This window comes from Drosophila gunungcola (genome assembly GCF_025200985.1).
Source record: "Drosophila gunungcola strain Sukarami chromosome X unlocalized genomic scaffold, Dgunungcola_SK_2 000036F, whole genome shotgun sequence".
In the NCBI taxonomy this organism is placed as follows: domain Eukaryota; kingdom Metazoa; phylum Arthropoda; class Insecta; order Diptera; family Drosophilidae; genus Drosophila; species Drosophila gunungcola.
The window spans coordinates 735,479-747,575 of record NW_026453188.1 but is presented as its reverse complement, the minus strand read 5'-3'; the positions used below and the strand labels follow the sequence as shown (position 1 = coordinate 747,575).

General features: G+C 38.7%; 3 protein-coding genes across 3 annotated transcripts; 1 reads left to right on the top strand and 2 right to left on the bottom strand.

The window, feature by feature from the left end:
* The first annotated feature begins 1,604 nt into the window (after positions 1 to 1,604).
* Positions 1,605 to 2,667, top strand: LOC128260654 (antigen 5 like allergen Cul n 1). Its single transcript, XM_052993802.1, has 3 exons — positions 1,605 to 1,761; positions 1,879 to 2,300; positions 2,362 to 2,667. Exons 1-3 carry the CDS (start codon positions 1,645 to 1,647, stop codon positions 2,576 to 2,578), a joined length of 756 nt encoding a protein of 251 aa, XP_052849762.1. The 5' UTR covers positions 1,605 to 1,644; the 3' UTR covers positions 2,579 to 2,667.
* A 327-nt stretch (positions 2,668 to 2,994) lies between these two features.
* On the bottom strand, positions 2,995 to 5,578 carry LOC128260653 (malonate--CoA ligase ACSF3, mitochondrial). The gene is made up of 3 exons (XM_052993801.1): positions 5,327 to 5,578; positions 5,078 to 5,267; positions 2,995 to 4,687 (listed from the first exon to the last, which is right to left on the bottom strand). Exons 1-3 carry the CDS (start codon positions 5,402 to 5,404, stop codon positions 3,138 to 3,140), a joined length of 1,818 nt encoding a protein of 605 aa, XP_052849761.1. The 5' UTR covers positions 5,405 to 5,578; the 3' UTR covers positions 2,995 to 3,137.
* A 43-nt stretch (positions 5,579 to 5,621) lies between these two features.
* Positions 5,622 to 11,757, bottom strand: LOC128260652 (uncharacterized). The gene is made up of 3 exons (XM_052993799.1): positions 11,320 to 11,757; positions 9,728 to 10,045; positions 5,622 to 8,698 (listed from the first exon to the last, which is right to left on the bottom strand). The coding sequence occupies exons 1-3, from the start codon at positions 11,401 to 11,403 to the stop codon at positions 7,190 to 7,192; spliced, it is 1,911 nt and encodes a 636-aa protein (XP_052849759.1). The 5' UTR covers positions 11,404 to 11,757; the 3' UTR covers positions 5,622 to 7,189.
* Positions 11,758 to 12,097: the final 340 nt, after the last annotated feature.

The window sequence follows — 12,097 nt, the reverse complement described above, 5'->3', positions numbered from 1 at the left end:
CGCATTCGCCTTCGGCGGTAATGATAAATTAATTAAATTAATCTTTTATTTATGGCCAATAAACAAACTTTAAGGGCTTGTGCAATTGACCTTCGACCACAAACCGCATTCTGAAAAAGGGAAAGAAAACAAAAAACAACAACGTGGCCCAGAAAACAAAAAAAGAAGAAATCAAAACAAAAACATGTGAAAAATCTAAACAAACACAAGAGGCATGTGAGTTTTTTTGGTGTAATCCACACCGGCATATAACATATAACCCTGATGTCGGGCCGATTGAAAGCTCCTTAAGTGCCAAGTGGAGATCCATCACACAGTAAAAAATAAGATTTAATGGGTTTCAATATCAAATAAATATATGCAAAAATATTCAATATTGCATAAGGTATAATTTTCTCACCTATTTAATGTGAAGTTTATATTGATTCTTTAAATATAAGAAATTTCATCATGTCGATTTATATTTTTATGTTACTGATTTGCCTGATATTTTCTGATAAATATTTAAAATTTAAAACTAAATACAATTTTGACTTTAAGTAAAACACGATTTCCTGGTTCAAAAATCGATACAAAGGTTATAAAAAGGAAACAAACTAATATATCTTAAGAAAAAAAATCAAATCAAATGTCTTTTATCTTTTTATATCATTTTCGAAATGAGTATATTAACTTTTGCCCTTTATAGAACTGTTGGTCAATTTAAATTTATTTTATAATTGAAACACAATTTTTTCAGCGCAGCAAAAGCAATAACACCTCCCATTCAGCATAATTGTAAATTGGTTTTTGTTTTGCGGCCGCCTGCTATTTTTAGCTGGCAAATAGATTTTTTTTTGCTTTATCTGACTTTAAAAAAGAAGAAGAATAGAAAAAAGGGTAATTTTGTAACGTGGACGTTGCCACCGGCACGTTAACACAAAAAATTGTGCGTAAACAAAATTGTAAAAAAAAACTAGTAAACAACAACAAGCCATCAACATCAACAAACTTATCGCAAACTTAACACACAAATTATAAGCATTGATAGAGTGTCGAGGAGTTTTATTGATAAAAATTGTATTTATATTTTGTTATAGCTAACCGTTTATGTAATGATTAATTGGTCAAACAAAAGTAGGTTAATTTATTCTTGTTTAGTTTTAAAGTGCCCGCCATTAAGTGTTGTAAAGAAGTTATCTAGCAGAACTGCAAGCTATCGATAGTATTCGACTGGGTAATCGATTAAATTTATGCTAAAAATATTGAAATTTATATCTTCCTAATTGTTGTAACTATGTATTTCTAACATTTTATTTTATGAATATTACAATTTTTAATCACCCTTATATTTAATTTTAAACAAATTTAAACAATATATTTTACTTAAAGTTTGTTTGTATAGAATTGTGCTCTTAAGCCATTTTGAATAAATTATAATAGATAATAACCTGTACATTTTAAATAATTATTTCTGTTTTTATTTTACTACTTCTCCACGTTGATGCCACTCTAGACAATTAGTTTTCCTTAAATGTAAATGGGTCATAACTTATTAATTGCAGCAGGCGACTGTCGCCTTTTGTCGTGCAAATTTTCCAGAGATAACCGTTCGCTGCTTATAAAAGCAGTTTGCCATTTTTAAATTTCTAAAAAAGTGGCAAAATGTTAGGCGGCATCTATAAGGTTTCAGTACTGGTCCTATACCTTGTGATCCACTGTCGGGGTGAGGATTACTGTGAGAAGAACCTTTGTTTTTTTGGAACCACCCATATTGCGTGTGTGAGTGATTTATTTATAAGTCAACAGTAAAGAAATATAATTTGATTATTTTATAAAAAAAAATTATTAAAATATTTGTATAATTTGAATCTAATTCTTTTGATATCCCATAAGCAGCCTTTAAACGAATCCTTTGGTGACGCCTGTTCCAAAGATGCCAGCGTAGTTCAAATCAATCAGGATGATATTAATACAGTGCTCAAAGCTCATAATTTGGTAAGACAAAAATGGGCCAGTGGCAAGGCAAAGTTTCCAAATAAGGCCTGCAGAATGGCCTCAGTAGAATGGGACGAAGACTTGGCAAAGTTGGCGGAACTCAATGCCAAAGGCTGCATTATGAAGCACGATGAATGCCACAATACTGAAAAGTTTCGACTATCCGGGCAGAATCTGTTTAACGCAGGATTTTGGCAGTCTAACAGTAAAGATATGACGATGCCAACAAAGGATCTTTTCGAAATAGCTGTTCAGATGTGGGCAGGCGAAGAAAAGGACGTCACAGCCGACAATCTAAAGGCATATCCCGAAAACAGTCCGGCGTAAGTAATTTACTTTCATTTATATCACCTGCAGTTAATGCTTCTCTTTATTTCTAAACAGTGTGATTGGTCACTTAACCGTTTTGATTAACGAGAAAAGTTACGCTGTTGGCTGTGCCATAGTTAACTACGAGGCGAAGGAATTTAACAGATACAATATGGCCTGTAATTACGCTTATACGAATGTCATCGGTCATAGTGTCTATAGCGTATGCCCAGAGGCAGGCAGTGAGTGTCCCAAGGGATTGAGCTCGCAGTATCCACCACTGTGTGCCTAAATTAAATGTTGTTTTTCAAGAAATTGTACGTTAGTCAATTAAATGAACCCCACAAAATATAAGGCCTAAATCAGTCAACATTCTAAATATTAACTGTAATTGTAAAACTTTTTTGCTACACCAAAACTCACGAAAGCCTTTGATAATAAAAATAATGAAATACTTTTTGTATTTTCCATTAAAAAAAAGAAGGCAATACAAGGCTTTTTTGGACAATTTGAATGAATTTGTAGATAAGTATTTACATAAAATTACATTTCTTGAAACCATTTAAAATAATTAAAGTAAGTTAATCATAGCACTATTTGCAATAATATCGCATAAACAGAGGTCAGGGAGTTTTGGTAGCATAAACGTGGAACTAGTAATAATATTTGATGTACATAAATATTTGGCTTGAAAATAAAAGGCAATCGTTTGAATTGGAAATATTTTTAAGTATTACTATTTGTATTACAAAGAAAGATCTTTTGGATAACAGAGCAAAAATCACATGAATTTGTAGCTTGAAACGCGAGAGTTGGGATGGGACTTAAGACTAGTTTTAAGCCAATTACATCTATTTGGATACCAGGGTCTTGAAGACGGTGGGACACTTGTGGGCCGGCAAGTGGCGATAGCAGTACGTCTTGATCGCATCCAAATCAATATCCGCATCCGGCGAAACAATGCATATAACACCCAGACGATGGCCCCACAACTTATTGGGTATTCCCAGGACAGCCACATCGTTAATATTTGGATGGGAGATCAATACCTTTTTGATCTCCGATCCGTATACCTTGTAACCGCCGACGGTGAAGACATCACTGGTTTTGCTGAGGAAATAAAAGTGCCCATTTCGATAGGCGCAAATGTCGCCGGTCTTGAAGAAACCATCTTGGACATTCTGTTCCTGTTCGATTGGATGATTATTGCTGGCCAAAGAGCTGGACACCAGATGCGAACCGGCAATCTGGAGTTCACCAATCACGGTTTGGGCCAACGATGCCTCTCCACCGATATCCTCCACCTGTATTAGACCATGATCCACAGTTCCGCCCAGTTCGTTCTTGCAGGTTATCAACTCATCACCATTGTTGCCGATCAATCGGGCTGTAACTCCTTTTAGAGGAGCACCCAATGTACCAGGACGATAATCGTTGAGCGCATTGCCGACATTACTTGGACCCGGAGATCCAGATCCCGCTGAAGTATTTGTTTGATCACGATGCGGCTCAGCCAGTGTATGACCCAAGACCAGACCCGTCTCCATCATTCCATAGTATTCGTATATGTTTTGACCCGTAATCTCGCGCCATCTGTAGAACACCGAGTCGGGTAGCAGAGCGAAAGCGGTGGCCATCAATCGGATCTTTTGCCGGCAATGATTCGCAATATAATCGACCATTCGCGAATCCTTGGCGAACATCTTCTCATACTCCGCAATCAGTCGCTTGTAGACAATGGGCATGGCCAAAAAGAGGGTGACCCGCTGTTTGGACGGACTATTAATGCCCAACAGAGCACTCCAGGCATTATGTCCATTAAACTTTTGCTGCAGCACCACATTGCCGCCCACATTTAGTACGGCACCCAAGGCGGCATGCATCCGATTCATGGATAGTATGGGTAGCATACAGTCCGTGGGCCCCAAACGCCAACTGGCGATCAAACATCGCACCTGAGCATCGATATTGCGGTGGGTCAATAGCACCGGCTTGGGACTGTTCACCGCATTGGGCGTGTAGATCAGCATGGCCGGCGCCTTGGCATAAAAGTCACCCGGAATGGTGCTCTCCGTGAGGATTGCTCCTTGGGTGCTCACCAGCTGTTTGGCATACATCGATGTGGAGGACACACTCTCGGCCGTCGGCACAAATGTGTGATCCAGCACGATTGTGGCCGATTTCAGGCCCTGCGACAACTCGTGGGCAAGGTTCTCGAACTCCGGAGTGGCTATTAACAGCTTGGTCTTGCAGCTGGACGCTTGGAGGCGCAGTTGATCCATCGCCTGACCGGACTCCAATGGCACCGCCACCTGACCGGAGATCCAACAGCTCCACTGGATGGCGACCCACAAGGCATTGTTCGAGCACAAGTACGTCACATTCGACAGCGAGCTACTGCCTGCAAAGCGGTGAAAATGACCATGTTAATATAGCGATTGATATGAATTCTGGGATATAGTTAGATGTAAGCCTAATAATTGATCATAACATATTTAAAAATTATTATCTTGAATAGGAACTATTATAACTAAATTTAAGTGAGGGAATCCAAACGAGAAAAAATGTATTTTTTTCAAAATATTTAACATTTAAATAAACCTAGTAAACTATCATACCCAATTGTAAAAGACTAACAGGGCTAAAACTTATAATATTTAAGACTATATATTTTTAAAACTGCTAATGCTTATCTCTTATGGTGTATAATATTTAATATTAACTAAGCAACTAGTGTGATGGCCAATTTAAATATTCAGACGTTAAATAAAGAACATGAACCAGTACTTACCGCATATATTCGAGATCTGAATGGCCAGACGTTTGGCGGCCAGATACAACTGGAAATAGGTGTACTCCCCGGTAATGTCCTTAATGGCGATCTCATCCGGATAGAGCATGGCCTTCTTGAACGTGGGCACCACCATATTGCTGCGCTCATCCTCGTCGAAGCTGTGGCGCAACTTCTCGATAAATCCATCCTGGAAACAGAGAATAAAGAATTAAGCTCTTAACTTAAGGAAATATTGGGAGGTATTACCTTATGGATCAATTCGGCGGAGCAAAGACGAACCCAAGGGCGCAGTTTTAATTTAGGACAACGTCGCAGTAACAGCATCTTCGTTTTTTTTTTGGTTTTTCGTTATTTAATTGGGTTGTGTAGTCGCTAAAACACTTAATTAGAGTAGATTGTACGGAGAGCGGAATTTAGCTCCGATTTTCAGTTGATATCGCTTGAGAAGCCAAAACGATTGTGAGGTTTCTATCCTGGCATACTTGAAAACCAAAAATGTAACTAAGATTTTTGCCCAAAAAATCAAACTCATTTAATTCGATTGGTTGATTTTGTTGGTCTTTATTTACACAATAATAGTTTGCAGACACAAAAAATAATAATTACAATAGTCATAATCGATAACGTAAAGTAAGTAAAAAAAATCATGTTTTTGAAGTAAAATGTACGTCACTTTTCTTTTGGTACTTTTTTTGTGTTCGCTTTCGTTTCGTTTTGTTTAATTTTATTTTTTTTTTTGTGACCTTTGCATAATACTCAAAAATGTTCGTTTACAACGATCCTGGCTTGAGAACTCGAATGTGCATGGGTGGAGGTTTATGGGTGTTTTATTTTTTTAAGGGGTATGAGAGGAAGAAGTGCAATTGAAACAACACTTACGAAATCTATATTTACAGTCTAAGATTGAATAAAAAAGAGCCAACTATTATGGGAGATTTCGGGGATTATGGCATTACACCGTTTGTTCCTATGGCAGCTATATGATTCATCATACAAAAACGAATAGGAATAACAATTCGAGGGATTTCTATAACCGATTATGGCAGCAAAACCTTGAGTGACGGACGGATAAACGGAAACAATTACAATTGCAGTGTATTTAAAATCTATTTTCATTAAATATACAAAAACACATATATTTAGCACAAATTGCATACACATTTTGTAAAATTTCGTTGCGTCCAGGATTCGATTTAGTGTTTCAATATTACAATTAAAATTTAATTTTAGATTTGAAGTCAGGGCAGGGGAATTTCTTCGAGTGCGATCAAGTGGCGGGCAGTGCTTGCTAAAATTTAACAGTTTCACAATTAACAATACAATCACAGATTACGAATTTAACATAATTAACGAAAAACAAATACAAAAAAATTGAACGATTCGAATGGTTTTTTGGCAGGGCGAAGGAAGGGCAGATTCGGGGATTTCGAGATTCGGAGCACTCCCTTCCTTCAATTTGAAGCCTTTTTTTTCTTCTTTTTTTTGTAAATCTGTAAGGCACTCGGCAGTCTCTTCTTTTTTCACTTAAACTCCAAATGCAATTAATAAAATATACAGAAAGTTATAGGCATGTTACTGTTTCCAATTTATAAACAATTTAACGTGGGGCTAAAAATTATGATTTGATTTTAACTATTTTTATCAGTTTTTAAAAAAATGTAACCTTAATCAAAACTTAATAGTAAACGCTTTGAACAATCATAGTAAGAGCATGATAAAGTAAACGTTAAACTAAAAAAATATATGAAATCTTCTAGTTTAAAATCTACATTTAGTTTAACATGAAAAACTAGAGAAAACGGGTCTTAATGTTTTACATCAAATCATAGTTAGGAGAAATATATGGATAACAAGATTTGTTTATATTTTTAAGAACCACAAACTAATTATATCATGTAAAGTTTGTTAATTACTGGCTTTGTTAATTCTTTATTTATAGGTATATTTTTCAAAAGTGTACATCTCCTTATAATGGCAACTAGTATGCTGATTTAAATTGGAAACAGTAACCGTTATGGGACATTTAAAAACCTTGATTTTCTCTTCCTGATCCACCCCAACCCCACTGCACCCGGTTCGATACCTGGATACAAGGATCCCCGGATCCTTTCACACTCGCTTCGGTTTACTGACGATCGTGTAGTTCAGGCCATTGTAGCTGCGATGATCGATGGCAGCCGCCTCGAGGTTACCCTTGTTGGCCGTCGAGCTATTGACGTTGCTATTGCCGCTGATGTTGCTGTTGGAGATTCCCAGATTATTGTTGTTCGTTGTGCTGCTGGCCTTGCGCAGCACCCCATATCCCAGATGACTATCGTCGGCCTTGCGAAAACTCTCCGTGTCGGGACTAGCGATCAATTCGTATTCATTGGGCGAAAAACTGCAACGATTGCGATTGCCGGTGACATTCACGATGGTCTTGTAGCCACTCGATGTCTTGTTGTTCGGCGATAGAAAGTCCAGGCGATCGTAATTGGATTCGGGCATTGATGTGGCACTTCCAGTGCAACCGCCCTCGCCAATATCGATGTCTATGATCTTGGGCGTAGTACTCTGACCACCCGAGGACTTCGTAACGGATCGCTGGCGTACAAATTCCGAGGTATCGCAGAGTATGGGCATACGTTCGCAGTGTCTCACATCGCCGACGCCCCTTGTGCGCCACGCCTCTGTGATATTCTCGATGCACTCGTAGTCCCGCTCCGGTGGCGGTGCCTTCGAGGCGCTCTCATTTCGCAGCGGCAAGTCGGGCGGCAAATCGGGTGAGATATCCGGCAGGGCTATCGATTCACCACCACCACCCGGCGTTTCCAGGGGCTTCAGTATCACCGAACTGTTCACATCGGAGGTGGCGGATGGTGAGGATATCGTCGTTATGGCCACAGGCTCATATTTCACAATGTTCCTGTATTTATCACAATGGGTTGTTGGGCTGACTCCACCCGGTTTGCGTGGCGGTTTGTTGGGAATGTGCTTGCTGTTGGTATTTGCGGGTACGGATAAAGTGATTCCTCCTCCTCCTCCTCCTCCGGTGACGGGATTAACACCACCAGCACCACCACCACCTACACCTCCTCCGACGGGCGCTGCTCCACTTCCACCGCTGGCCGACGAAAAGTTATTTAGCGAATCGTTGGAGCTAATGAAACCCCTCAGGGAAATGCAACTTTGCGTCGAATTGATCTCGAACTCGCCGCCATGCGGATTGTTCGATGGAGACGGTGGCAGGGGACTCCTCGAACCGGGTTCCATCCCCGCAGCCGCACTAAATTGATTCTCGCCGCACTCCAGAGTGCTCAGACTATCGCCGCTAATCAGTTTCTTCATCGACTTCATCTTGGCGGACATGCAGCGGAATACCTCCTGCGGATTGGTGTGATCCAAGGTGAAAACCCCCTCGCCGGTGGTGCACTTTCTGCCCGCCTCGAAGGTGAACTTTCCATCGCGATAGCCATACTTCCTGATGAATCGATATGGCCACATGGCGATTGTGGCACCCATGTCCTCGGATTTCAGCTGCAGCTCTGTGGGCGTCATCTGGAGCATATACGTCTTGGGTTCGATGCAGCAGCGAATGGAGGCCTCCGAAGGAATTAGCGTGATGATGAACAGGCCATCCTGCAAGCGTATACAAAAAATATATTTATTATTGAGTGTTCTTTTCATTAATGAAATACATAACTAACATAATCAAAAATTCATTTGAAATTAAACATGGGTTACCACTAAATAAAAATTAACACATTTAATAGTTTCATAGTAAATAATATTAGCAAATTGTACATTTATGCTCGAGCTTCGAACATGAACACTCGTTATTTGCAGTCCCGGGTACCTTCGAGCAATCATATGCATGTAAGTTTTTAGGTTTTTGAGATCAGTATTAGATCAATGAGGGTATCCTATCCCAAACTAATGCTTTACCTAAAATGGCTGCAGACCGCCGGATCCAAGCACTGGCTCTCCTTACGCACTATAGACGATCACAAAGTAAAATGCTGTAGCTAATCGTTTTGTAATCTTGGATATATACATTCTAGTGACTCAAAACTAAGACTAACTAATTTTAATTGCAAGCAATGCGGCATTCAGTTATCTGAGAGCAAAAAAACTTTCTTATCGGAGAACTTATGGGTGCTATAAAAATGAAATTCGTTAGCAATATCTAAAAAAAACCCAATTGGATATTTATAAAGTATATATTGTATGCACAAAGTGGTCTATAGAAAAGCATGTAGATTTTGTTTGTAAAATTTGGGAAAAATATAACTATTTTGGGAGCAAAATAGTTATAATTATCTTTATAATTGAGGTATAAATTATGAACCCTTTGTACAATTGAAAGAAGAAATTTTTAACGGTTTGCAAAAATAACTATTTTTGTATATTACAGGAAAAAAATAGTGTAAAGCAAACGTAAGCAAAAATAAGAAACTAAAGTTGATGGATATCTCAAAACATTACAAACCAATAAATGAAACGGAAAGTAATTTGAACCATCGTGGAATGCGAAGATACTCATTGGAGGGCAAAGAAACCTAGGAATTAATGTCCATAAATGAAAACCCCCTTTCGATTTAGTATGCCTTAAATAAAATCGACACACCCCAGCAACTTTGTAAAACGCATAAAGAGGTGATCACTCACAAAGGAGCTGCAGTAGAGGTCGTTGTCCTCCTCGATGGCCCCGATACCGCCCGATGGCGAGGTGTCGCAAAAGGCCACCGTTTGCAGGGCGGTGATCCAGTCCTTGAGCTCCTCCTCGCTACTTGTGCTCAATGTTAGTGTTCCGTGCCGCTTGACAATGTGAATGAGACGATCTGGTGGAGGTTCCTGCGTGATCTTTACACAGTTCTCGAGCGTGAACATCTTCGGGTTGCGATCCTCCTTGCTCTCGCACATCTCCAGTCGGGCGATTCCATGGCGACTGGCCTTGAATAGCAAACAGTAGCGACTGCATGCCTTCTGCAAATGATTTCGGAACATAATTAGATCGGTTTTGGTAAATTAAACTATATGAAATACAATAGTAATATTGTCTTTAATATTTTATTTTTCTTTTTAAATTTATTCGTTAGTATCGTGGGAGAATAGTTGAGAAAAAGGCTATAGTATTTTTGACAAAATAAAAAGTACTTGTTGCAAAAGATAGCTTTTTAGAAGTAGATCGTTTTGGGTGAATATTTATTTTCAAATTCACGCTTTGAGATTATGGGATCTTTTTTAAAGAGTTTTGAGCTATACAAATTTTTATACTTTTTTATCTTTAGATATGTATATATAATATGTATATATATATAGGAATGAATAATGCCTCTATCATAATTTGTACATATTTTTTTATTTTTTTTAAATTATGTATCGATAAGTGAGGTTTTGGAGATCATTTGGCGGTTTAAGTCCTATGCATGAGTTAAGCAGAGATTCTGCTTACATAATGGACTCGGCCTGGAGTACTCCTCGGCCCCCCACTTCCCAATTCCCACTTCCCCTCCTTTGCGCCAACCCCTCTTTTTCCCCTCTTTTTCTCAGTTTTCTGGCTCAAGAATTTCCTGTCGCACATAAACACAAATACCATGAAATCGCATGAATCGCCCAGCTGTGTGTGCCATCTGAAACTCCAAACATTGGAGGCCAGACTATTAGCAATCAATTTGCATTAAGTTGTGTTTCATATTATTTATTTTATTTTTTTTTTAAATTTCAAGTATGTTGTCGAAACATACATATGATGATATGATATGATATGTAAACTTCCAAAGCTAAATTACAAATGTTTTAAAATGAAATTGAGTTTTCAAATACTGTGGGTTTAAAAACGATTCGGTCAAAAATTGAATTTTAATTTTTTAAAAAAAATTGGAGGAATGATTTGAATATAGAAACTGAGGACTTCAAAATATTAAAATGAAATTCGAATCAGCCTTTTAAATTTTTAAAATTAAAAGCATCATTGTTTTGGCCATAATTGTATGTTGTGGGCCACTCTCTCGCTTTCTCCCTCACTCCCGCGTTCGCTCTCTCACTCCCACTCGTACAGTGGGCCTCATTTGTATGCAACAAGTATGCAGACTCACATACACATGGGCCCACGTAAGTCCTGTTTGGTTTATTGAAAAACTACGCACTTGAACGAAAATTTGAAAAGATCGTTACGATTTCGAGATCTTCGTAATTATTGATGGATATAGAAGTATGGGAGGAACTCTATAAAAGGGGAATACGACGGTTTTCCATACCTTTTTCGAGATGCGATTTAGCGAAAATCCAGTTTGGGTCGGCACATTAAGATATCCAGCCAAAACAGGTATTTCAACATCCATTCTGTGCACCACTCCTCCTCCTCTCCTCTCCTTCTTCCCACTCTCCTTCGTCTCCTTCTCTCTTGCCCTCTCCCTCTTTCTGTCACTCTTCTTGGTCGATTCGGTGCCGAATTATTGTTGGAGTTGGCTATGCTATGCGATTTCTGGAGTTTTCCCGTATTTTATCCGATTTTCAGGGGTTTTCGATCGTTTCGCGCTCGGATTTTGTCACTTCATATTTAACATCACATCGCACGGCAATACGAAGATTCGAAAAGCGCAGCCGCAGCACAAAAAAATTAACATCAAAAAACGCGATCAGAGGCAAGTCGACTTTATTTATTTATGCGCTAGAGGTGGAGATACATCGATGCCAAAATCGATGTCATCGATGTTGTTAAAATATCGGCCTTATCGATGTTTGGCTGTGATCATCGATGTCTTCCACCACTAAATTTTAGTCGATTCAAAACGATCTCTCCTCTCTCATCAATTTCCTAACAGAAATGTTAGCAAAACGATAGTTTAACATTTCTGTTAGAAAAACGACAATTTTGAATTGCAAACTTTGAACAAATCTGATCTTGGACTATGGACATCGGGTTCGTGCTCGAGTACAGTTCTGGAGATACAACAAACTTCTCAGCCTTTCAGTTGTGCAGTGGATGAAGCATTGTTAGAAATTTATTTGCGTCCCTGCATCTTCGTGAGAGTT

Excerpts from the sequence above, each read along its gene's own strand:
- LOC128260652 (XM_052993799.1), bottom strand. The coding sequence starts at position 11,403 with ATGGATGTTGAAATACCTGTTTTGGCTGGATATCTTAATGTGCCGACC. Across the intron at positions 10,046-11,319 it reads TAAATCGCATCTCGAAAAAG|AAGGCATGCAGTCGCTACTG; the intron begins GTATGGAAAACC and ends AATCATTTGCAG. Across the intron at positions 8,699-9,727 it reads ACCTCTACTGCAGCTCCTTT|GATGGCCTGTTCATCATCAC; the intron begins GTGAGTGATCAC and ends ATACGCTTGCAG.
- LOC128260654 (XM_052993802.1), top strand. The coding sequence starts at position 1,645 with ATGTTAGGCGGCATCTATAAGGTTTCAGTACTGGTCCTATACCTTGTG. Across the intron at positions 1,762-1,878 it reads GAACCACCCATATTGCGTGT|CCTTTAAACGAATCCTTTGG; the intron begins GTGAGTGATTTA and ends TCCCATAAGCAG. Across the intron at positions 2,301-2,361 it reads TATCCCGAAAACAGTCCGGC|TGTGATTGGTCACTTAACCG; the intron begins GTAAGTAATTTA and ends ATTTCTAAACAG.
- LOC128260653 (XM_052993801.1), bottom strand. The coding sequence starts at position 5,404 with ATGCTGTTACTGCGACGTTGTCCTAAATTAAAACTGCGCCCTTGGGTT. Across the intron at positions 5,268-5,326 it reads CCGCCGAATTGATCCATAAG|GATGGATTTATCGAGAAGTT; the intron begins GTAATACCTCCC and ends CTCTGTTTCCAG. Across the intron at positions 4,688-5,077 it reads TCAGATCTCGAATATATGCG|GCAGTAGCTCGCTGTCGAAT; the intron begins GTAAGTACTGGT and ends ACCGCTTTGCAG.